The sequence below is a fragment of the Tripterygium wilfordii genome, chromosome 22, assembly GCF_013401445.1.
Source record: "Tripterygium wilfordii isolate XIE 37 chromosome 22, ASM1340144v1, whole genome shotgun sequence".
Lineage (NCBI taxonomy): Eukaryota > Viridiplantae > Streptophyta > Magnoliopsida > Celastrales > Celastraceae > Tripterygium > Tripterygium wilfordii.
The window spans coordinates 13,332,704-13,355,022 of record NC_052253.1 but is presented as its reverse complement, the minus strand read 5'-3'; the positions used below and the strand labels follow the sequence as shown (position 1 = coordinate 13,355,022).

Here is a 22,319-nt window from a genome sequence, read left to right as displayed (position 1 = left end):
ACTAGTAATTAACCGGTTTACAATATCGGAGAACCCAATAAGCATTGTTTGAATGAATAATCCAAAAAATGGCATCAGAAAATATAATAATACTAGCATCATACCCGCGCTTTGCTGCGGGAAGGTGGATAGATGCATTTTACATAGGGTCGTCGGAGTTGCAATTGAAGAGGTGTTTTGGGGAAGTAACCAAGTGTTGATTTTGGACAATCCACAATGCTTCGCAATATTGCTCCTGTATCTAAACAAAGATTGCCCCATGTTATTCCCATGTTATTGTTTCTTTTGCTCAATCTTCCCATTAAATCCGTCATATTTAATCAAGAATTAATAGAAACGCTGTAACATAGGTATAGTCGCAGGACAGGACAATAGGATGTTAACTTATTAGCATGATATTTGTTCTCATGATGGTAACTTCAAACAGATGGATCCAACTCAAAAACTCTAAATCAAAATCTCTTACGCAACCTCATAAGCGACCGTTAGAAACGCAAATTTATGGACAGCATAGCCAATTCATAGAACAAATATCAAGCAAAAACAGGAAAACAGAAAATTACCGCAATAAACAGAAATAAGCAAGGCTAATTCAAAGGCAGTGAATATGATGACCATCACCATTGACGATGAATATTTTTTTCCCTGTTGGTCAGCCATCACCATTGACAATGAACATTTTTTTTCTTGTTGGCCATCACCATTCACTTGTACCAAGAAAGCTGTTGGAAGTAACTTAAAAATGTAGAAGTAACCAATCAAGTGTTTATTTATCCTTTTGGCCCATGCAAAAGAATGACATTTAGGCAAACTTAAAATGTAAACAAATTAAATTTATCTCAGGCAAACAATATTGCTACCCATGTCATTCTTGCTTTTGCCGAATCTACACATTAAACACGTCATATGTAATCAAGAATTAAAAGAAACAAAGCAACAAATGTGTAATCAAAAAATGCACTGAACCAACATAACTGATCAATCATTGGAATAGGGACCAAATTATCTTAAACAGTTGATGCAGAATCCAACCCCGCCAAGCTCAATTTCGATCATCCTTATCACCTGTTGGAGGTGGCCATGATTTCATGCTCCCAATTAGTCTAGCACCAAAACAACGCGTCCTCCTTCCAGTGGGTATTTGACTATCAATGTTTACTCCAAATATTGATTCAGCATCACCAAGAGCTACTGTTGTAATGTAAGATGCAGCAGCCTCTCCTTCAGTTGGTTGGAAAAGAAGTCTCACGGTGTAATGGCCTGAAGCAAAGAAGCTAGAAATAGCGAAGGGAAAAGAAGCAACATTATGATGAAGTAAACAAAAAAACACTCTCACCAAAAGCACAGAAGCAACTGAGACAAAAAAAAGTCACCTAATATGAGGAGGACAAAAAAAGCAAGAGAATTAAAAAAATGCTAAGGTTGATGCTAAATTTTCCTAATCAAGGTCATTCACCATGTAATGGTAGATTTGAAAGAATATGCTCAAAGCCTAATTTAAGTGACTGAGAAACTAAACTTTTCCAGAGAATTTAAAGAACTAAAAGAAAGATCAACTTGATTCTCACACACTAAATCAGTGCCGTCTCTAGAACCTTTAAGATACCTATGCAGGTCAACAATCTAAAGTTTCCATAAAAGGGGGTGCCTCTTCATTATCAAACAAAATGGTGTTGAAGAGTTTAATGTTAAGATTCCCATGTAATGTGTAAGAGCAAACAAAAGGGATGAGGAGTAAACTATACCCGTTCTCTTATCATATACTGCCTCATAGAATGAGCTATTGGTAGCATAAGAGAATCCCACTCCATATAGCAACGTGTGATTGTAGCCATGTCCAACGATAATCATTGGACTGCCGCCTCATAACTATTCAAGATCCACCTACTTGTAAATTACATTTTGTGCTGCTTGGAGACACATAAAGGAATGTTAGTGACATTTTCATGAATCCCGCCCATGACCACCAACTAAACTGCGTTATTTATACAGAGAGGAAAGTGAGCAAGTTATCACCATTGTGGATTCTTAATATCATATGTGAGGATGTAGTATAGCTCATATTCAAAAGAAATTTCTCCTTAGTGAACTGTACAGTAAATAGTAACATAACAGGTGCATGAGAAGAATGGTAATATGCAAATTTGTATTTGACCAGGAGTGCAAAATTATTATCCTAGACCCCTCCTTACCCAGTTGTTCTTGCGAATAGGCAAGCAGGGACAAAAAATTAAAGGCAACAAACACACATAACATGTCAAAGGTGTGGCATGAACTGCCATAAATGTTTACTCACTAAATTAAATTGTTGATATCAGTTAAATAGATATTAATTAAGTGAAGGAAAATGCAGTCTCTCTTTGATACAAAATTAGTTACAACCTTATTTCCATAAATGCAAGGATGATGCTTACAATGATTTCATTAAAGTAGATTCTTTGTGCGAAGACGTACTTCCCAGTTATGTGTCTTTGATAACCGTCTGGCAAGTGCATGGATGCAGTAGGCCACATCTGCATGAGGTCTAGTAGCCAAAAGAGCAGCATAAATTGCTGAAAGGAGAAACAAATACATTGTTATAAGTTTTCCCTTAACCATTGTCAACTTCAATGGGAATACGACATTAGTTATAATAATCGAATTGAATACTGTGATAGACCACCCACTTCTAATGTGTTTTTCCCTTACAGGGCGCTCATCGTGATTTGTAGCCTAAACTATAGCAATGTCCATTGATGCAAAGTTGAATACTGTAGCATAAAGTTCAAAACACAAAAGGGGTTTAAGTAACTATCCAAAGAATGACATTTAAGCTGCTTATACTTTGTAATCACTATTGACTTTAGCCAATTAAACAGTGGTCGTGTCTTTGAGGGCACCAAGTGCCTTCCATGTACTCTTCTGAGAACTATCTCTAGACATTCTCTCATTCTCAGTCCCAAAAGTCTAGAATTGACACATCAAGCAAACAATGTTATTTCAAGTTCTTACACTCCATAAACTACGCCATAGAGTCATCTTATTTGAACCATACATAATAACATACACAAACAAAATCCCATTAATGAATACAATCAAAACCCATCTAAGTTGATTTAAGTATATAAAAATTACAATTCAGTTGTCTAGGCATCAAATTACTACACAGAGAGAAACATCAATACTCAGATACTCTGAATCAGCAATCAAAGTAAACAAAAATAACTGAAATCACAAACCAATCAATGTAGAAGCTCTGAATTCCATCAATCTCCGCATCAATACAAAATAAATAGAATGAAATAATTCAAGCAAATAAGCTCAGAATTGGATGTTAAATAACATGTCATGAGTAGAAGCAAAACTAATGAAAAAAAATGACTGACCCTTTTGATTTAGATTATTAAAAGATCTATCCCCATGATGAAGGACAGAAGCCCCCCTAATAAAAAGAGAGAATTTACAGCCAAAAATTTGAAAATTTGAAAACAACCCAACATCATACACATAGGGACATACATGTATGCCCAAATATGTGTCTGTATATATAGATAAATGTGAGATCAGAGAGGTGGGTATACCTGAAGCAGACAATCGCAGAGAGGATAAAGGAATGGTCAGTGGAGTCTGGTCAGGCTTCACAGCGAGCAAAAAGAAGAAGAAAGTGGAACCAGAAAAACAAATTGAGTTGTGAATCACAACAATTTTGTTGTTGTGTTCATAGTTTATAGTTTCAACAGCACAGGGAACTGAGACTGGAACCAAAGCAGCCCACCAACGGCTAAATTTGAGACAAAAAATAAAGAAACCCATAGAAAAGCAGATGATTTTATATCAAACCCTCAAAGTTATAAAATTACATCTTAACAAACCCACAAGAGTAAGCAACTTGATTTTTGTTTAATATCTTCTCCCTGTTGGTTTCTGTTTTGTTACATTAGAAGATAATCCATGCCAAACAACCACAACTTTTATACCTAGTGACTCTTTAGGAATAGAAAATGAAGAGAATCGCTGGTAACTATTTACCGTAAGAAAGAGATTTTAGGTCACTCAGTTCAGACATACTACCAAATATCAGATAAATTCAATAAAAATAAAATTTCAAGAGCTAAATTGCAGACAACTTATCAATAAGAAGCAAATAGAACAAGCTACAGTAGTAAACGAATCCATTTCAGGTTCTCGAGATATATATATATATTTTTTATTTTATTTTGTATGAGCATACATGTATTTGTGTGTAAACGGGAAAAATAGGTAATTAGATATAAATTTTTTTAAAAAAAAAAGACATCACTGCCACTAAAACCAACCGTGCTTGAAAGTTGAACATTATTAACTGTAGTGTTTCTTTCACTGTTCATAGACAGATACTGAGTGCAACCTCTGAGACTCCTGAACCACAGAGCCCAACTGTTGTGTTCTTTTCTGCAAGAGAAGAGAAAAAAAGATGAAGAAAAATAGCATGGCTGAGAATTTGAAGCACGTGAAGCTGAAAGGAACTAAAAAATGTAGAAACCGAATTGTTTGGGAAGAAAGTCTCTCCCCACCATGCTCTCAAAACCGAAGGCTTCCCTGAAAAATTCTCTAAGACATGCACCTACCTAATTACCTAAAGAAGATAAACATTGGATTTCACACAAATCCATAATTTAATCAAAGCACAGAATTCATATGCAAGAAATACCTAATAGGCATTATAAGAGATACCAGAACCAATCCATAGAACCTCAGCAACCAACCCACAAAAGCCTACCACATACCTATTAGCCTTTAATCAGTGCACCCACTCACAGATTTTACTATACCAAGTCGTCCCACTATAATCGCTGACGCCGCAAAACAAAATAACTAAAAATCAGTGTAGGAAAAAGAAAAATGGTGTATGATAAACCTGGAATCTTTGCAGGTGAAGGGTCCAAAGGCCACATGAGGACAAACCCATACCAAAGCTCAAAAGAGAAAGGAAATCGCATGAGACAATAAATCAAAAGATTAGGGCCCAAATAGACAGTATAAATATCCCAAAATTTAACTACATCGAAGTAGAATTGATCTAAATCATAACTGTGAATCAGAACATGTATCAAAAATATTATGATTGTCGCTAACCTTTACTGCTTGCTCGAACCCAATACATGAATCACGCCAGACATTCGCAGCAAATCAAGCACTCCAGTTACCATAAAACATAGAAAATTACATAGAAAATGATATATCATAGAAAATCACATAATCTTCATTAACAAACTTCATAGTTCGGAAGAAAGAAGAAGCAAAAGAATTTCTACAGGGTATAATCACCATCATAGAAACTAATTGTAAAAAGAACAGTCAATTTATATGTGAATAACACTACTGGTTGATTAGAGACTCAGAGACTCAGAAAACACCTCTGCACAACTATCTTGAGAACTGAGAAGACAAACAGGCTTAGTCTTCTGACCACTAAAATTTCTCATAACTGATAGAAAGAGGTCTTTGGAAAATCACATTCTTGGAGAATGTATATTGAAAAATTTTGATGATCCTTCCTCGCATGAGTTGCAAGTACACTAACTCGAAAGATGAAACTAATGCAACAGTAAGTACCTTTCTGCAGTCATATTTTGCCATGACCTCATAAAGTAACACCATATGCACAAAGTAACCACTATCAAGCTTAGAGAAGGAGGCGAGGATAATAAAAAAAAATCACAACAGCAAGTACTCAGAGAAAAAAGGCAAGAATCATTGAAGTAACGCGGGTGTGACAGAATAACAAAATTAGTGAATTTTCTTCATTAAGCTAAACAAACGTCCCCAAAAGAACCGTAGAGGATTGAAGCTATGAGAAATGAATAGAGCAAACTGGAATCCAAAAAACAATCTAATCCACATAAAATTATAAAAAGGCAGAAAGACAATAAAAGCAAACTATAATTCACAAAAAAAAAAAAAGAAAACGCACGAAGACCCTCACGAACCCAGCGCAAAAAACACCCAACCACCTGCAGGAAGAGGATCTGTAAACTAAATATTTAAACTACATTTTCACAGTTAGTATATGAAAATTCAGTGTTATGTGAAGATCAAAGGCTTGAGATTATAGTTTCATGGATAATGCTCATACATCTGTAAACATGATTGGACCTTTGATGATCTACACAACAAAACAATGGTTGAATTATAACATTACCCATAAGCAATTATTGTTATAATTGGCTTTGCTGTTGCTAAGAAAACCTTACAGGCCAATCTTAAGTTTGTGCCGTATGATTATGGGATTTTGGGGTAGAGTACTTCTGTACACTCAGCTCTGCAGGGTTCAATTGTTGACATCGAAGATCTGATGCAAGCTTAACTCGACAAAAAAAAATAACTAAATTAAAAGCTAAGAAGCAACCAGATCGAAAAGAAAAACATTTGGTAGAAGAAACTCGCCAAATAAATCATACATAGAAATATAAAGTAAGAAAGCTTTCCTCAAAAGAAAGGAAAAAATTAAATCCCAAAATTGATATGAAATCAAAGATGAAGAGAGGATCAAAGCCATAAAATTCACCAAGCGTTGATTATCTCGCCCCTTAAGCTTTGCCGAACGCTAGGTCTGATCTGGGCTCTAGTTTAGTATAAAAGAGAAGAGGGCATCTTTGTGTGAAAAAAAATGGGGTTGAGAGTTGGAAAAAGGTCAACCGTAAGCCATAGTTTTAGAGCATCGCAGACAGTTGAGCACGTTGATGCCGCACATTGCTCCTTCGCAGCAAAATGCAAATCGTTTTGATGTAGCAAATCGGAGTCCACAACTTCAGTGACTGAGCCATTTAAGAGTGAATTACCAACAAACTGCTTCAAGCTCTTATCTTCTGAAAACATTTCATATGTTGACAAACAACCGTAAATCCACACAAAACAGGGGGAAAAAAAGACGAAGAAGAACTAAGCACAAATACACGAACCCACAACTGCAAGAAAGACGAAGCAGGGCAAAGCAGAAATACACGACCACAACCGTAAATCCACCAAAACAGGAAGGAAAAGAAAAAAAAAACACTCACCCATAGAAAGACGAAGAAGAACAAAGCACAAATACACGAACCCATAGCTTCGACGAAGCAGGACAAAGCAGAAATACACGACCACAATCATAAATCTACCAGAACAGGGAAAAAAAACCTCACCCAGAGGAACGACAATGAGCGAGTGAAAGAAGTTCTCAGCTGGGTGCGCTAGAGCTACCAAACTCACTAACCCACCGCAAAAAACACCCCAACTACGTGAGGTGTTGGACCAGGCGAAGAGATTGACGAAGGACAGAGACAGACGAACTGAGGCCAGCCAAGGAATCCCAATCAACCAAGAATTTCGGACAGAAAGCCCAATTCGAAGACTCAGGTAGAAGTGATGCAAGGGAATTACAAAAATCGAGGAGCTAAGACAGAGGAACTATGGAGATGCATGCACCGCAGAGAGACACGAACTGAAGGGAAGCTGGATCGAGGACAGACGACGTCGTCTTTGGCAATTATATGAACAACAAAGCATAAAACGATGTTGTTTTGTCTACAGGGACGAAAACAAACCCCACAAAACGGCATCGTTTTGCTGACAGACGCCAAAAAAAACGCTCGAGTACACAGACGATGTCGTTTTGGCTTCAATACAGTGACAGACGACGTCGTCTTGCGAGCTTAGCTGGACATGTCGTAGCAGTTGCAAAGCAGTGGGAAAATGGACATACGACAAAGACAATCATTATAACCTGTGCGAGTGCACGACAGTCGAACAAACAAACAAAAGAGGCATGGAAAAACGATGCCGTTTTGCCCATCCACTTGCAACACAAAACGAATAGCAGTCGAGAGAGTATAGAAAAGATGCTCAACTCGTCACAAGAACACGCGAATTCTATGAACTTTATATATAGTAAAAACGGCGTCGTTTTGCTGACATACGCCAAAAAAAATGCGCGAGTACACAGACGATGTCGTTTTGGCTTCAATACAGTGACAGACGACGTCGTCTTGCGAGCTTAGCTGGACATGTCGTAGCAGTTGCAAAGCAGTGGGAAAATGGACATACGACAAAGACAATCATTATAACCTGCGCGAGTGCACGACAGTCGAACAAACAAACACACAAACAAACAAAAGAGGCATGGCAAAACGATGCCGTTTTGCCCATCCACTTGCAACACAAAACAAAGAGCAGTCGAGAGAGTATAGAAAAGATGCTCAACTCGCCACGAGAACACGCGAATTCTATGAACTTTATATATAGTAATTAGATAGATAGATAGATAGATAGATTTCTCAAAAGGTGACAGATGGAAGAGTAGAGTCAAGAAGAAAGGATTGGCTTTCCCAGTCTGTAATTGCCGTCCCTCCATGGTTGGGCTAAAACATGGTTTTTTTTTAATATAATTTTTGCTGGGAGAGGTATATTCAAGCATTCTTAAATATAATAATAATTACAATAAGAGGTGGTTCGATTGACAATCGATTGAGTTAGACATATGCGTATACAAAATTCAATTATAACGATAAACATATTTATTAATGGTATTTAAAAAAAATAATTTCTCTAGGAATTATATGGCTGAGCCTGAGATGCTCAGCCGGTCAGCCCAAATTTGTCAAAACTGACCTTTGTGGCTCTGTCATTTGTGGTGTCTTTATCATGGGCCTTGATATGGACGGGCCTTTATCAAATGGGCCAACGATAATGAGCCCAAAGAACTAGAAATACTCATAGGCTAATAGGGTATGTAAGGGCAATAACAAAGCCCAATGGGCTAGAGATGAATCATGAAAATGGGCCGAGTAGGGACGAAAAAAGAGTCCAAAGAGCTCTTGGAAAAGTTTCATGTGATGTGATAATTGTGGGGTGCCAGCCGCCAGGGGTCTGACCTCGCTGAAATACAAATGAGACACTTAAATTTTTTAAAAATAAAATAAAATTATAAATTTCTTTTGATGGGTTTACGAGTCCAACAATATACTTGTATCTCTAACAAAAATTAAATTCATAAGATAAACGTAATTTTGGGACAAAAAAAAAAATTGTTGAACTCCTAAACCCGTTAAAAATATGTTCATATTGTTTTTTAAAAAAACAAACAGCGGCACCTATTATAAAAAAATTTAGATAAAATGTGACATTCATTGAAGTGTACATGTGGATTTTCCATTCGTCCAAAATCAGTGTAATGTAATTTAAAAAAGCTATCTTTAGTTGTCTGCACTCAAGTGACATTAATGGCATAGCAATTCGCAAAAACTTTTATCAATTTGAGCTTTTTATGTAATAAACAAAGGAGGGGAGATTATCGATCAACCATTTTCTAACAAAGTTCCAGAAGAAAGTAATGGCTTTACTCTCTGGGACTGTGTACTGGCAGAGTGAGCATTAGATCTGCTGCTGGTCAATTGTCGGTGGTGGCCAAACCCTCCATGGCTGCAGTCTTTGGTTCAATGGTTCCACTCCATTTCTTTGCCAGAATCTCAGGCCTTGTAGTCGCAGGTTTGGTACTCCTCTTGTCCCTTGCCTTCAAGTCTAGCTTTCTTCCTCACTCATCCTCTCAAGAAGACCTTATCTATGCGGTATGTACTCATGTCTTCCCCCATTTGCTTCTTTACCTTTTAGTTGAAGCTGAATAATAATGGGTTTTTCTTGATTTTCAAGGTTCTTCATCCTTTGCTAATGGTGATTGGCTTCATCCTCATCAGTGGAGAAGGTAATGGGTTGTGTTCAACTGGTCTGTGGAGTAAAAGAAATGACTTTACTGATGGTTAATTGATTTGGGTTCTTTCAACAGCAATTTTAGTTCACAGGTGGCTGCCTGGTTCAAGGAATTTGAAGAAATCAGTGCATTTGTGCCTTCAAGGAGTGGCTTTGGCTTTTGGGGTTTTTGGGATTTGGACAAAGTTTCATGGGAATGATGGGATTGTGGCTAATTTCTTTAGTCTCCATTCTTGGATGGGTTTGATCTGCATTTCTTTGTTTGGAGCCCAGGTTTGTCCATTTTCTTCACATTAAATTTCTCTTCTTTGCCCATTGTTGCATATTCTTTAGATGAATTTATCTTTTGGGTAATGTGTTCTATAATCCAATGTTCTTTCAAAAGCCACCGACAGTTGTCATAGTTTCAATTACTTTTGTAGATGTAAGCCTTTCTTTTTGAATTATAAGATGTTGACAAGCTCTTGTCTACTTGAATGGAGCCCATAAATCCATAATTAGTTTAGTCTTAAACTGTACAAAATATTCTCACAATAGTGTATTTTTTTTATAATATTATATTCTAACAATACCCGTCATGAGCTTAAAAGAGGCAACAATCTCTCAAGCAAGGTGATTAAGGCGTATACTCGAATTGGGTGGTAACCAAATTCGAGCTCCTACTCCCACTCCCACTTACCTACAGAAAAAATGAGAATGGTTGGAGGGGGGTCAAGCTGGTATATCACAATAAAGTGATAGATGGAGCTGTCATTAAACAGCTTATTAGCATATTAATAGATCTTTTCCTACGAAGGTCAGGCTGGATTCAGGTCACATGTTTGGTTTTACGTTTTATTGAAGAGATCTTCGAGAGAGCGCTGTGCACTCATTGTTTGCCCTAGCCAGCAGAATTATGGGAGGAAATCATGCTTCTCAATGGATTTATACTAGTGGATGTCATAGTTAGCATTATATTCTGCCAACTTGGGAAATAGATTCATATTCTGGGCTAAAGTACCGTTAAGTGAGACAGTTTAGAGAAACATAGGGAACCGACAATATTTGTTGATTCGAGTGAGCTGGATTTCTGATATTAAACAGAAAGCATGGAACTTAGAAATTAGAATTCGTCTTATTTTCTTGTCATATTTGGCGTATGGTATCAAGAAACCTCGAGGGAAAATACAAATACTTTTCTTATTTTCTGTCACATTTGACAGTGATTAGCATTACTTTAATTGAAAGATTGAATTACTTGCAAGTAGCAACAAGGACTCTTCTAGGAGGCAAAGAAGGCCTTCTTCCATGGAGCAGGGCCACATTATCGAAGAACAGAACATCTCCCTTTTCCCACTTGAACTGGATGCTCTCTTCTTCAATGATCTCTCCGCATCTCTTCACTACATTCTCTGGTATCTCCGTTCCATCTGCCATTGTCGCGGTACTGAGCTCCTTCCCATGCATTCCAACGATCGTGTTGAACCACATCTTCCGCCCTTTTCTTCCATCGAACACCGTTGTCAGAGTACGGGGCCCCAATATAGTCTTAAGCGAGCCGTCTTGAAGCCATTCCACATCCATCCCTAGAGCCTTGCACCTTCTCTCACACTCTGCAGGGTCTGGTGTCCCAAAAGCATCTTTCCAGCCTCTGCCTCTCATGGAGCCCTTGTTGTCATCGTTGAGAGCAGTGAATGTGTATCTCAGCCCCTTTGCCTCCATTTTCGCCACAGCTTCCGGGAACTCCTCGAGCATTCGTTCCGTGACACGGAAGCTTGGAACGAAGGGCGTCTCTCCACCTTCTGGTGGTGGTATCTCACAGAAGAGCATCAATTGCTTGGGATGGTCCTTGAACTGATAAACATCAAAGAAAGTTAATGTTTTTAGATCCTAACTTTTGCTGGTGAAATGTTTCATCAACTAATTATTGTTTATAGACAGGTCAACAATTATTGCAGGCCTGCAAGACCTAGTTCTTGTCACTATTTCAGCCAAAAAAAAAAAGAATTCTCATTAGATCATATTGATAGTGAGTTAGTGATGTGGTCATTCCTCCATCCCACATTGCCTAGATAGGTTCTCATGAAGTTTATACGGGGAAGGTCATCCTTAACTAGCGTGACACATTTTAAAATCGTGAGGGTGAAACCCAAAACGAATAATATTGTGTTAGTGGATTGTATCTGCATTAGTTTGGTATTGGAACGAGACCTATGTGTGATATATGAGTGGGGTCATACGAGGACGTGTGTCTTTGAGGAAGGGAGAATGATGTGGTCATTCCTCCGTGGCTCTGTCCCACATCGCCTAGATGGGTCCTCATTAAGTGCTTTATATGGATATGCTCATCCTCAACTAGCATGTTTTAGAGTCATGAATTTGGAAACCCAAAGTGAACACTATTGTGTTAGTGGGTTGGATGTGCATCAGGTAGTGACAGAGTCCTCTCCAATACTCTGATTGATGCTCTGTCTTGGAAGCTGATGATTGAATCTTGGTCATGAAACTTGAAACTTTGCAGGAATGAAACTTGAAACTTTGCAGGAAAAAAAGTAAAAAAGAATAAAAGAAGAAGATGATTTGGATATTCCAAGGCAAGAAACCTTATCGAGAAAATGATCGGGGAGCTTACCAAAACCATTTCATGGTGGTAGTATATGAACTCAGAGAGAGGACCTTCATTGGCCGTCCAGATTCGTTTGTAGATATGTGTGCGCGGTGCAGGACCGATGTAACGAATGTCCTCCCAGCCGAAGGTCTCGATGATTTCATTGAAGTCCTGCGGATTATCGACTTGGAATCCTCTGAGAAGAACAGCACTGTTCTTGATGATCATCTGCTCAAACCATTCCTTGTTATTTTTCAGAGCCAAGAGAAGAGACTCCAAGTCATTCTTGTTGGAGTCCTGTGGTATTAGCACTAATGGCATGGTTTCACCATCCACTACCTTTTGGCCTTCACATTTGCCTTCCTTGAAGTACTTGCAAGAGAAATCCATCCTCTTCTTTTCTTTCTTTCTGCTGTTAGAAACGTTGATGGTGTTTTTTTGCTGTGACAAACTCGGTATAAATAGGGTTGTTTTGTTTGGTTTTTTACGACACAACAAGGCATCCAAAAGAGGTGGCCGAATTTAAGATTCCTTTTGTGTCGTTTTGTGACTAGATATTTTACTCAATTTGATTATGCAGCTGCAGGAAATATAGGAGAATGTAACCGCTCAATGATAGTTTAGGCGGTAAATCTATCTGAGTCAAACCATATGGAGTCGGGAAGTCTTGAGTTCGATTCTCATTGGGAGCAATACCCTTGTAGACACGCGTTGAGATTTGGCACCACCTACCCTCTCATCTAATGGGAAACGTGTGTGCGCGCGGGTCTGACAGCTATAGTTTATGTCCATATCGAATGTATAAATGATAAATTTAAACGAGTTTTGTTCTCAGTTACCAATATGTAATTTCTCTGTTTTTTTTTTTGTGCTGTTCACTCAAAGTTGAATCTATTCCCCTAATGTTATTATCGTCATGGTTGTCCGTAGTAATATATGGATTCTTACGTGGGATTAAGCTTTGTTCTTGTGTTTCTGTTACAAATCCAAGGTAAAATGATTGGAAGTTTATATTCCCTTTGATTCGAAAGTAAGAATCTTGGAAATTAAGGAAATTGAAACCACAAGTAATTAACCGGTTTACCTAATATCGGAGAACCCAATAAGCATTGTTTGAATGAATAATCCAAAAAATGGCATCAGAAAATATAATAATATTTCTCAAAAGGTGACAGATGGAAGAGTAGAGTCAAGAAGAAAGGATTGGCTTTCCCAGTCTGTAATTGCCGTCCCTCCATGGTTGGGCTAAAACATGGTTTTGTTTTTTTTTTATTTTATAATTTTTGTTGGGAGAGGTATATTCAAGCATTCTTAAATATAATAATAATCAACAACAAGAGGTGGCTTGAGTTAGACAAATGTGTGTCTAAAATTCGATTATAACGATAAATAAATGTATTAGTGGTATTTAAAAAAAATAAAATTTCTCTAGGAATTGTATGGCTGAGCCTGAGATGCTCAGCCGGTCAGCCCAAATTTGTCAAAACTGACCTCTGTGGCTCTGTCATTTGTGGTGTGTCTTTACATGGGCTTTGATATGGACGGGCCTTTATCAAATGGGCGAACGATAATGAGTCCAAAGAACTAGAAATACTAATAGGCCAATAGGGTATGTAAGGGCAATAACAAAGCCCAATGGGCTAGTGATGAATCATGAAAATGGGCCGAGTAGGGACAAAAAAGAATCCAAAGAGCTCTTGGAAAAGTTTCATGTGGTGATAATGTGGGGTGCCAGCCGCCAGGGGTCTGACCTCGCTGTAATACAAACGAGACACTTAAATTTTTTAAAAATAAAATAAAATTATGAATTTCTTTTGATGGGATAAGGTTACGAGTCCAACAGTATATTTTTGTCTCAAACAAAAATTTAAATTCATCACAACTCATAAGATAAACGTAATTTTGGGACAAAAAAATATAGTTGGACTCCTAAACCCGTTAAAAATACGTTCATATTGTTTTTTCAAAAAACAAACAGCGGCATCTATCGTAAAAAAATTTAGATAAAATGTGGCATTGATGGAAGTGTACATGTGGATTTGCCATTCGTCCAAAATCAGTGTAATGTCATTTAAAAAAGCCATCTTTAGTTGTCTGCACTCAAGTGACATTAATGGCATAGCAATTCGCAAAAACTTTTATCAATTTGAGCTTTTTATGTAATAAACAAAGGAGGGGAGAATATCGATCAACCATTTTCTAACAAAGTTCCGGAAGAAAGTAATGGCTTTACTCTCTGGGACTGTGTACTGGAAGAGTGAGCATTAGATCTGCTGCTGGTCAATTGTCGGTGGCGGCCAAACCCTCCATGGCTGCAGTCTTTGGTTCAATGGTTCCACTCCATTTCTTTGCCAGAATCTCAGGTCTTGTAGTCGCAGGTTTGGTACTCCTCTGGTCCCTTGCCTTCAATTCTAGCTTTCTTCCTCACTCATCCTCTCAAGAAGACCTTATCTATGCGGTATGTACTCATGTCTTCCCCCATTTGCTTCTTTACCTTTTAGTTGAAGCTGAATAATAATGGGTTTTTCTTGATTTTCAAGGTTCTTCATCCTTTGCTAATGGTGATTGGCTTCATCCTCATCAGTGGAGAAGGTAATGGGTTGTGTTCAACTGGTCTGTATAGTAAAAGAAATGACTTTACTGGTGGTTAATTGATTTGGGTTCTTTCAACAGCAATTTTAGTTCACAAGTGGCTGCCTGGTTCAAGGAATTTGAAGAAATCAGTGCATTTGTGCCTTCAAGGAGTGGCTTTGGCTTGTGGGGTTTTTGGGATTTGGACAAAGTTTCATGGGAATGATGGGATTGTGGCTAATTTCTTTAGTCTCCATTCTTGGATGGGTTTGATCTGCATTTCTTTGTTTGGAGCCCAGGTTTGCCATTCTTTGTTTGGAGCCCAGGTTTGCCAATTTTCTTCACATTAAATTTCTCTTCTTTGCCCATTGTTGCATATTCTTTAGATGAATTTATCTTCTGGGTAATGTGTTCTATAATCTAATGTTCTTTCAAAAGCCACCGACAGTTGTCATAGTTTCAATTATTTTTGTAGATGTAAGCCTTTCTTTTTGAATTATAAGATGTTGACAAGCTCTTGTCTACTTGAATGGAGCCCATAAATCCATTATTAGTTTAGTCGTAAACTGTACAAAATATTCTCACAATAGTGTTTTTTTTTATAATATTATATTCTAACAATACCCGTCATGAGCTTAAAAGAGGCAACAATTCCTCAAGCAAAGTGATTAAGGCGTATACTCGAATTGGGTGATAACCAAATTTGAACTCCCACTCCCACTTACCTACCAAAAAAATGAGAATGAGTCATAAGCTTGAAAGAGTTATGAATTGAAATCTATCAGTGTAACTGGTGTTAATATAATGTAGTGAAGACTGAATTTTTTTTGATTAATCTGAGTACAGTGGGTAATGGGTTTCTTGAGCTTTTGGCACCGGGGAGAGGGGCGCGCTGCGAGGGCAAGAGTGTTGCCATGGCACATCTTCCTGGGACTCTACACATATGGATTGGCAGTAGCAACAGCAGAGACTGGGTTATTGGAGAAGCTAACATTCTTACAGTCGAAGAGAAACGATGCATTTAAACACTCTTCAGAATCCATGGTTGCTAATAGTCTTGGATTGGGGTTGGCACTGCTTTGTGGGATTGTAGTTTTAGCTGCTGTCTCTCCAAAGTACCAACATTTTCAGAATAAAATTGTGTACTTGGAATCAGATACCAAATTCTTGTCTTCTTGATATACGTTGGATCCATGCTATGAATCACCTTCCTTTGTATACTTTGTCATGTACATAGAGCAAATGTGCTGTTGACTGTTGTTGATGATTTTTTTTTCTCTTCGTTTTTTCTTTAATATTAGGCTCATTCATCGCAAGAGCACTGAAAATCATCATTGGCTCAGTTCGCTAATTCTATGGATACATTGATAGTATCTACACATCCATTAGGTTCACAGTTGGTTTTAGAGCTTCCATGCAGTAAAAAAAGCTGAGCTTTGCCTTTTCAACATTGAGCGTTGAAGCTCTGTCAAAGCTCTCGAAATAACTGTCAAAATGTTGTGTGCGAGTGATGAATACCCACACCGGCCCATAAGGCTCAAGGTACAACTACAACCCAGAAAATCGGCTTACCAGGTGAGGGTGCCTTGGATCCTTATAAATTAGAGTTGGTGGCCCTATTTTTTCGATGTGGGATACTCATCAAACCACCCCCCTTGGACAGCCAACGTCCACAGCGGCTATGCTCACCCTTCAGACGGCAACCCTCTCCGTAAACGTGACTCTCTCAATGAAAGCACCAATGATGAATACCCACATCGGCCCATAAGGCCCAAGGTAGAACTACAACCCAGAAAACCGACTTACCAGGTGAGGGTGCCTTGGATCCTTATAAACTAGAGTTAGTAGTCCTATTTTTTCGATGTGGGATACTCATCAGTGAGCACCGGCTTGTCCGTATGCAGTGTCTACCTTGATAGTGTTAGATGAGTTATCGAGTGACAACATTGTGGTGTCTCTTATCTTACATCACCTAGGTCAAAATTTTAAATTAGTAATAAACATTGTCCTTGGGGTTAAAACTAGTTAGTATGGGGTGGTGCTGACTTAGGAAGAAAATTGTGTGTGCGTCTTTGAGGACTTGTCTAAAATGAAAAAAATGTTATTAGTGCAGAGGGATGGACTCTTACACTATAAATTTGGTTGATGCATTTTACATCAAATGTGAAGCAATGGAAAATTTAACACAGGCTGAGCCAGTTTTAACTCGGGCCACCAACACACATCATGTTTTACGCTGGTGACAGGTAAGACCTGGGTGAGGCATTTTACATCAAATGTGAACCAATAAAAAATTGAACATGTTCACCGGAGAGGCTGAGCCAATTTTTACTAGGGCGCCAACACACACATCATGCTTTATCATTTATGCTGCTGACAGGTGAGACCGAGCCGAAAGCCACAAACCTGCTGAACGTGTTGAAACCAAAGCTTCTTTGTTATACAAACCCAAGCCGACAATCCCTAACTCCCAACTCCTGAGGAGATCCATGAAATGTCATCTTCTTCCCCTTATTCTCTCTTCTGCGAAGCCACCCACGGTGCCCTCCTTCTCCGATGCCGTACCAACTCCGCATTCTCTATTCCTCAAAAACCCCGATTCCTACGACTTTCTGCTTCTCCTCCCCAAAGAAACCTCGAGCTCTCCTGGTTCTCTCCCGGCCCCAACGCGACCGAGGATTACAACGGTTGGGCTGTGGTCGAAGCTCCTCTTCGGAGCAACCAAAGAGAGAAGAAAGGTAGTTTTGCTTGTATCTTTCCCCCCAATTGTCGGTTACTGGATTCTAGTACTTAATCTGTACCTTGTACTCAAATTAGACCTGAAAATTGTTTCTCTGACAATAGGGTTATCTACATTTGTTGTTGGGGGCATTGGGACTTCGATGGCTGTTCTACTTGCAACAATTGCCTACTTCTCGTTATCAGCAAAAGGTCATTAGATATTCCATCGCTCATCAATTCTGAATCTTTTTCATCCTTCAATTTTCTATTTTATATTTGGGAGTGAAGGTCAATGTTCTTTGGTTTTCTCATGTGGGCAATAATTGGCGCTGCACTAATGTTGCGTAGCTGTTGGAATTTGAGCATCGTGCACTGGTTTTCTACTTTCAGGTTTTAAACTTCGTTTTGGTAGCCCATTGAATAGTTTGCATCAGGTATTAAGAACAGAAGAGCACAAATCTAGCCAGATAAAAATAGATGATTCTGGTGCATCTGATGCAAACACATTGGTGCCTCAGGCAAGCCCTGAGCCCATACCTGAAATTACTGGAGAAACTGTTGCATCTGCGGGTATGCTCAATCTAAGTTCTCTTGCAATGCCTCTTCATTTTATGCATTTTAGTTAAATTTTGCAATGATCTTTCAAATTGTTGTTGATTTGATTAGTATTATTTGAGACCAGTCATTTGGTTTACTGTGCAATTCTGAGACTAATACTCAACTTGCACCTTGGAGATGTATTTATAACTGATAAGTGGAAGTGCATGGATGTCCAACAAGTTAAACTACATCTCAAGTTTAGAATTTGGCATTAGTGTGATCATCAAAGCTATCCTTTTCAGCATTTATTTGTTAATTGGACATAAAATTTCAAAATTAATATTTGATTCTTGCATATGTATGGGAGAACAATAAGCATATTAATCCATTGCCTGTAGTTAACCCATCAGGCTTTAGATTCCTACACAAGAAAGTCTATGTAGTAAATCTATGCTCTCATCTTCTTGATATTGGTCAATCCGACAAGTAAAATTACTTTAGTGTCCACAGACAAGCTTGAATGTGTTGGATTGTCAGTTGCTGTGGATTCCACCCAACAGGAGGCTCTGTCTTTGTTGAAGAAATTGAAGGTTTGGCTTTTAAAAGTTTAATTTATTTTGCAAGCAATTTATAATGAAAATTTTGGTGTTCTTGATACAACGTCGAACCCAATATCAGTATTAGTTCCCTCTGTGATTTTTATCTTTCTTATGCAATTCTTAATTGATTTTGGGTTGTCATATGATATTGTCTGCATTTTAAAGCCTTCAAAATTCTCTGTCTGGCTGAAGAAAGGCAGAAAATTTCAGAAACGCTTATATGAAGTATGAACTGTATATGTATTCTTAGAATTCTACTGCTTTTTCTCATCTTTTCAAAGGAAAATGATAATTCAAAAAAGAAAAGAAAGGCAAATAAAGAGTGAGAAAAAGAAAATGGTTTAGCCACGATATGTACTAAATTACTAATGTTAATGCATATTTGATTCAGTTCTGAGCATGAATACCTGAACTGTGATTAAGGTGTACAGATCATTGAGGATGATGTAAGAGCTGATGAATTATGTACTAGAAGAGAATATGCAAGATGGCTAGTATGTATAAACTCCCTGTTGGAAAGGTATTAAAAGTTCTATGCACCTGAGTTGAAAATTACTTGACTTTAATTATTCTTGTGAAATTTTTAGATGGTCTTGCTTGATGGTCTTCTTACTTGATATATAGGAACCCAAAACATAAAATTATCCCATCTGTATTACTCTCCGGGTCCGTGACTACTGCATTTGATGATGTGGGTACTGATGACCCTGATTTTGCATCTATCCAGGGTAAGAACTGACCCTCATTAACGTGCTGTCAAGAATTTTCTTTTGATGTCTATGAACTGACTTTAGCTTCTGGATTCACAGCTTTAGCAGAGGCTGGTGTCATTCCCAGTATATTATCAAAGAATGGTTCTGGTGTTTGCAGTTCAGAAGGGCAAGGGTGCTCTTCTTTTTATCCTGAAAGGTATGACACGCCAAAGCAGCTAGAATTTTGCTAGATCTTTAGGCCTTTTTAACTCCGTAAAATATCTATTGGGTGTAGGTACATCTCTCGGCAGGATCTGATTAGCTGGAAAGCCCAACTTGAATATGAATTTGTGTCAGGATTGACGGAACAGGTATCATGAATTTGAAATACATTATTATATTGATTCTGCAATCATCTAGACCGATAGTTTAAACCAAGCGTTTGTCAGTCTGTCATAGTTTTTAAAACCTGACTTATTTGCAGTCCAGATATCAAGGACAAAAGTATTTTACATGGATGTGAAGGAGATCAGTCCGGATGCATCGCCGGAGCTTTTTATGGACATGTTGGCTGAGGATATGAGCATAATCAGAAAAGTTTTTGGTATGATAACTCCCTTTCTTTGACCCCATGTGCTATTATGTTACAGTTCTTTGCTTATCGAGGTACAATAAATAACTAGATATTGTATGTCCTGTAAAACATATAATTCAGTGCCTGCAATCATATTTTTGTGTGTGTGCGCATAAACAAATATCAATTTTAGCATCGGGGATGATCGAAGATACGTGTTTTTTAAGATCATGAAGACATATGAGCACTTTCACGTATCAATACCTTAAAATATTTGATATTAGAATTTAGGAACAAAACTGTGTTTACCACCAGCAAATCCCATGGCTTTTTTTGTCCTCGTGCCCACGCGCATATTTGAGCCCATGATTTAAATGCAAAAGTAAAGTATTTTTTCGTATTTAATGCACAATCTCCCATATCTACACCAATATGAAAATATAGAAAAATGCAACTCATACCTTAAAAAGGTTGATAGACCCATGTTGAAAACATACGTTTTCAGGAAAGAGCAGGCGATTGCAATCATTCAAACCTTCAACAAAAGCACAAGCAGCTGTAGCATTGACAAGTGGGAGGATGTCAGAAGCTGCTCATGCAGAATTATTAAGACTAGAAGCGGAACTGTATTCAAGGCAAGCTGAGATGGAAGTGATCAGGACTGAGTTACTTGACAGAGGAGACATACAGGCTTTTTGGGACGAGAAGCTACAGGAGGTAAAAATCCGTGGGTCTGAGGTTGAGAATATTTATCTTGCTGCTGTTCATGAGTTGGAGCAGGAGAAAATTGTCCAAGAAAAGATTTTTGCTGAGCATTTAAAGGAGAATGCAGCCATGGACTGTCAGAGGCAGCTGCTTCTCCGCCTGAAAGAGGAGGTTAATGAGATGTCAGAAAGGCTTGCATCGGAGAGGGTCATCTATGTGTCTGAGAAGTGTAATTTACAAGAGGTGCTCACTGAATTACAGACCAAGCAGGAAGGACTGCTTGATACAAAATCTATATTGGAGGCTGAGAACGAAGCGCTTCGGATTCTGAGGTAAAGAATACACCTAATCTTTGAGCACAATTACATAGAGCAAAGTTAATCACTTGAACACACGTATCATTGTTAATCTTATTGTTGATTGTCCTTGTGCTTTTAGATTAAGTTTCTTTTGCTCGTATGTAATGCCATTTGTAAAGGACTGTATTTGTTTTCCACACTATGGCGTTTGTTTATAGGAGTAAGCAGTAAGTGAGAGTTATTCTTATTGAACATACAAGAATTAACAGGGACGTGCCTTTACCTTTGCTACAACCATTGAATGCTTAGTTGTTCTTGATCTTAATGGTGCCAGTTTATTCGTATGACGGTGTTAACAAACTTTGCAACAAGAACACCACTTTTTGTGGTCTGAATAAGCCTTTCCTTAAACATTGTTGACAAAGTTATAAAACCAAAGTTTGTTCCTATTCCTTGAACAATTTAGTTGGAACAATTCACCCATAGCTTTAATATATGTTTTTGTGTTTTTCTGGAGAGAATGCATATGGTTATACTTCTGGACATTGTTTCCTTGAATAAATAATCGCTGGAATGTTATTTAATTAGGGGTTCCCCTTGTCATATGATTGCAGATCTTGGCTGGAGGATGAAGCAAGGAAAAGCCAAGCCCGTGCTAAGGTTCTCGAGGCAGTTAGACGTAGATGGGAGTGGGATGATCGATCTTGAATATTTGATCCCGTAGACAAAGTTAATCCGCTGATTGCTTCGGAAAGATTCAGTGGTGGGCTGTATAAGAACTTCTATTTATTTAGTTTTGCCATGAGATAAAATTTCAACTCCGAATGCTTGACGATATCAGGATGGTGATTTTTTACCTGGGTTTATTGCTTTTGGTAAAATTTCTTTTGAATGTGTTCTCATATGTAAATGAATCCGGCAGCTGCAGGGCTGTTTTATCTGCATCCATTTTTCCTCGACTGCCATAATTATTTTAGCTAGAATTGACTACAATTTCTTCTAAAATTATGTTAAACTATGATTTAAAGTATGTTTTTGAGTATCTTGATACTCATAATGTTAGATATAGTTTTTTGAAAATCAATAACGATACCATATAAATTTATAATTTGAAAAATTGATATGAATCTAAATTCGGATTGTTAAGTGACTCAACCTCGTATGAACAGAAATTTCACACTTGACAACATCCTCAATTGGGTCAAATTGTCAAAGCCAACTTAGACCCATATCAATATCTCCCAATTATTAAGAAGTTTAGATAGATATTACATCCTTGTCGCATATCGAGCTTCAAAACAATTAATTGTCCATGGATGTCGACACAAA

The 22,319-nt window shown here is 37.9% G+C and overlaps 5 protein-coding genes across 44 annotated transcripts; 3 read left to right on the top strand and 2 right to left on the bottom strand.

Moving 5' to 3' along the window:
* Window positions 1-226: 226 nt before the first annotated feature.
* LOC119991100 lies at window positions 227-7,478 on the bottom strand. Of its 37 annotated transcripts, none has more exons than XR_005466147.1 (5): window positions 3,561-7,478; window positions 2,667-2,750; window positions 2,455-2,552; window positions 1,746-1,975; window positions 770-1,274 (listed from the first exon to the last, which is right to left on the bottom strand). XR_005466147.1 is itself a non-coding variant. In XM_038837310.1 (4 exons), exons 2-4 carry the CDS (start codon window positions 4,344-4,346, stop codon window positions 1,043-1,045), a joined length of 354 nt encoding a protein of 117 aa, XP_038693238.1. In that variant the 5' UTR covers window positions 4,347-4,410; window positions 5,095-7,474; the 3' UTR covers window positions 770-1,042. The 37 variants fall into 37 exon arrangements, 7 of the variants coding, with proteins under 7 accessions (XP_038693238.1, XP_038693239.1, XP_038693235.1 ...); XR_005466160.1 differs by having other exon boundaries at window positions 2,415-2,750; window positions 4,296-4,410; window positions 5,095-7,478; XR_005466161.1 differs by having other exon boundaries at window positions 2,415-2,750; window positions 4,323-4,410; window positions 5,095-7,478.
* Window positions 7,479-9,186: 1,708 nt separating this feature from the next.
* LOC119991098 (probable transmembrane ascorbate ferrireductase 4) lies at window positions 9,187-13,114 on the top strand. 3 transcript variants are annotated; one of them, XM_038837303.1, is made up of 4 exons: window positions 9,187-9,563; window positions 9,646-9,697; window positions 9,779-9,975; window positions 12,876-13,114. In XM_038837303.1, exons 1-4 carry the CDS (start codon window positions 9,414-9,416, stop codon window positions 12,882-12,884), a joined length of 408 nt encoding a protein of 135 aa, XP_038693231.1. In that variant the 5' UTR covers window positions 9,187-9,413; the 3' UTR covers window positions 12,885-13,114. The 3 variants fall into 3 exon arrangements, with proteins under 3 accessions (XP_038693231.1, XP_038693230.1, XP_038693229.1); XM_038837302.1 differs by having other exon boundaries at window positions 9,188-9,563; window positions 12,870-13,105; XM_038837301.1 differs by lacking the exon at window positions 12,876-13,114 and having other exon boundaries at window positions 9,190-9,563; window positions 9,779-10,183.
* On the bottom strand, window positions 10,370-12,744 carry LOC119991099 (clavaminate synthase-like protein At3g21360). The gene is made up of 2 exons (XM_038837304.1): window positions 12,314-12,744; window positions 10,370-11,535 (listed from the first exon to the last, which is right to left on the bottom strand). Exons 1-2 carry the CDS (start codon window positions 12,677-12,679, stop codon window positions 10,936-10,938), a joined length of 966 nt encoding a protein of 321 aa, XP_038693232.1. The 5' UTR covers window positions 12,680-12,744; the 3' UTR covers window positions 10,370-10,935.
* Window positions 13,115-14,389: 1,275 nt separating the features above from the next.
* On the top strand, window positions 14,390-16,127 carry LOC119991097 (probable transmembrane ascorbate ferrireductase 4). Its single transcript, XM_038837300.1, has 4 exons — window positions 14,390-14,747; window positions 14,830-14,881; window positions 14,963-15,159; window positions 15,707-16,127. The coding sequence occupies exons 1-4, from the start codon at window positions 14,598-14,600 to the stop codon at window positions 16,037-16,039; spliced, it is 732 nt and encodes a 243-aa protein (XP_038693228.1). The 5' UTR covers window positions 14,390-14,597; the 3' UTR covers window positions 16,040-16,127.
* A 1,049-nt stretch (window positions 16,128-17,176) lies between these two features.
* On the top strand, window positions 17,177-21,990 carry LOC119990398. 2 transcript variants are annotated; one of them, XM_038836287.1, is made up of 11 exons: window positions 17,177-17,598; window positions 17,705-17,791; window positions 17,972-18,151; window positions 18,623-18,711; window positions 19,152-19,240; window positions 19,345-19,448; window positions 19,530-19,629; window positions 19,708-19,783; window positions 19,902-20,016; window positions 20,492-21,023; window positions 21,605-21,990. In XM_038836287.1, exons 1-11 carry the CDS (start codon window positions 17,355-17,357, stop codon window positions 21,696-21,698), a joined length of 1,710 nt encoding a protein of 569 aa, XP_038692215.1. In that variant the 5' UTR covers window positions 17,177-17,354; the 3' UTR covers window positions 21,699-21,990. The 2 variants fall into 2 exon arrangements, with proteins under 2 accessions (XP_038692215.1, XP_038692216.1); XM_038836288.1 differs by having other exon boundaries at window positions 17,178-17,598; window positions 18,632-18,711.
* The last annotated feature ends 329 nt before the right edge of the window (window positions 21,991-22,319 follow it).

Excerpts from the sequence above, each read along its gene's own strand:
- LOC119991100 (XM_038837305.1), bottom strand. The coding sequence starts at position 3,792 with ATGGGTTTCTTTATTTTTTGTCTCAAATTTAGCCGTTGGTGGGCTGCT. Across the intron at positions 2,553-3,560 it reads TCTGCGATTGTCTGCTTCAG|CAATTTATGCTGCTCTTTTG; the intron begins GTATACCCACCT and ends TTCTCCTTTCAG. Across the intron at positions 1,275-2,454 it reads CAAAGACACATAACTGGGAA|CTTCTTTGCTTCAGGCCATT; the intron begins GTACGTCTTCGC and ends CGCTATTTCTAG.
- LOC119991098 (XM_038837301.1), top strand. The coding sequence starts at position 9,414 with ATGGCTGCAGTCTTTGGTTCAATGGTTCCACTCCATTTCTTTGCCAGA. Across the intron at positions 9,564-9,645 it reads AAGAAGACCTTATCTATGCG|GTTCTTCATCCTTTGCTAAT; the intron begins GTATGTACTCAT and ends TTGATTTTCAAG. Across the intron at positions 9,698-9,778 it reads CATCCTCATCAGTGGAGAAG|CAATTTTAGTTCACAGGTGG; the intron begins GTAATGGGTTGT and ends TTCTTTCAACAG.
- LOC119991099 (XM_038837304.1), bottom strand. The coding sequence starts at position 12,679 with ATGGATTTCTCTTGCAAGTACTTCAAGGAAGGCAAATGTGAAGGCCAA. Across the intron at positions 11,536-12,313 it reads ACCACCATGAAATGGTTTTG|TTCAAGGACCATCCCAAGCA; the intron begins GTAAGCTCCCCG and ends GATGTTTATCAG.
- LOC119991097 (XM_038837300.1), top strand. The coding sequence starts at position 14,598 with ATGGCTGCAGTCTTTGGTTCAATGGTTCCACTCCATTTCTTTGCCAGA. Across the intron at positions 14,748-14,829 it reads AAGAAGACCTTATCTATGCG|GTTCTTCATCCTTTGCTAAT; the intron begins GTATGTACTCAT and ends TTGATTTTCAAG. Across the intron at positions 15,160-15,706 it reads TTTCTTTGTTTGGAGCCCAG|TGGGTAATGGGTTTCTTGAG; the intron begins GTTTGCCATTCT and ends ATCTGAGTACAG.
- LOC119990398 (XM_038836287.1), top strand. The coding sequence starts at position 17,355 with ATGTCATCTTCTTCCCCTTATTCTCTCTTCTGCGAAGCCACCCACGGT. Across the intron at positions 19,630-19,707 it reads TCTTCTTTTTATCCTGAAAG|GTACATCTCTCGGCAGGATC; the intron begins GTATGACACGCC and ends TATTGGGTGTAG. Across the intron at positions 21,024-21,604 it reads GAAGCGCTTCGGATTCTGAG|ATCTTGGCTGGAGGATGAAG; the intron begins GTAAAGAATACA and ends ATATGATTGCAG.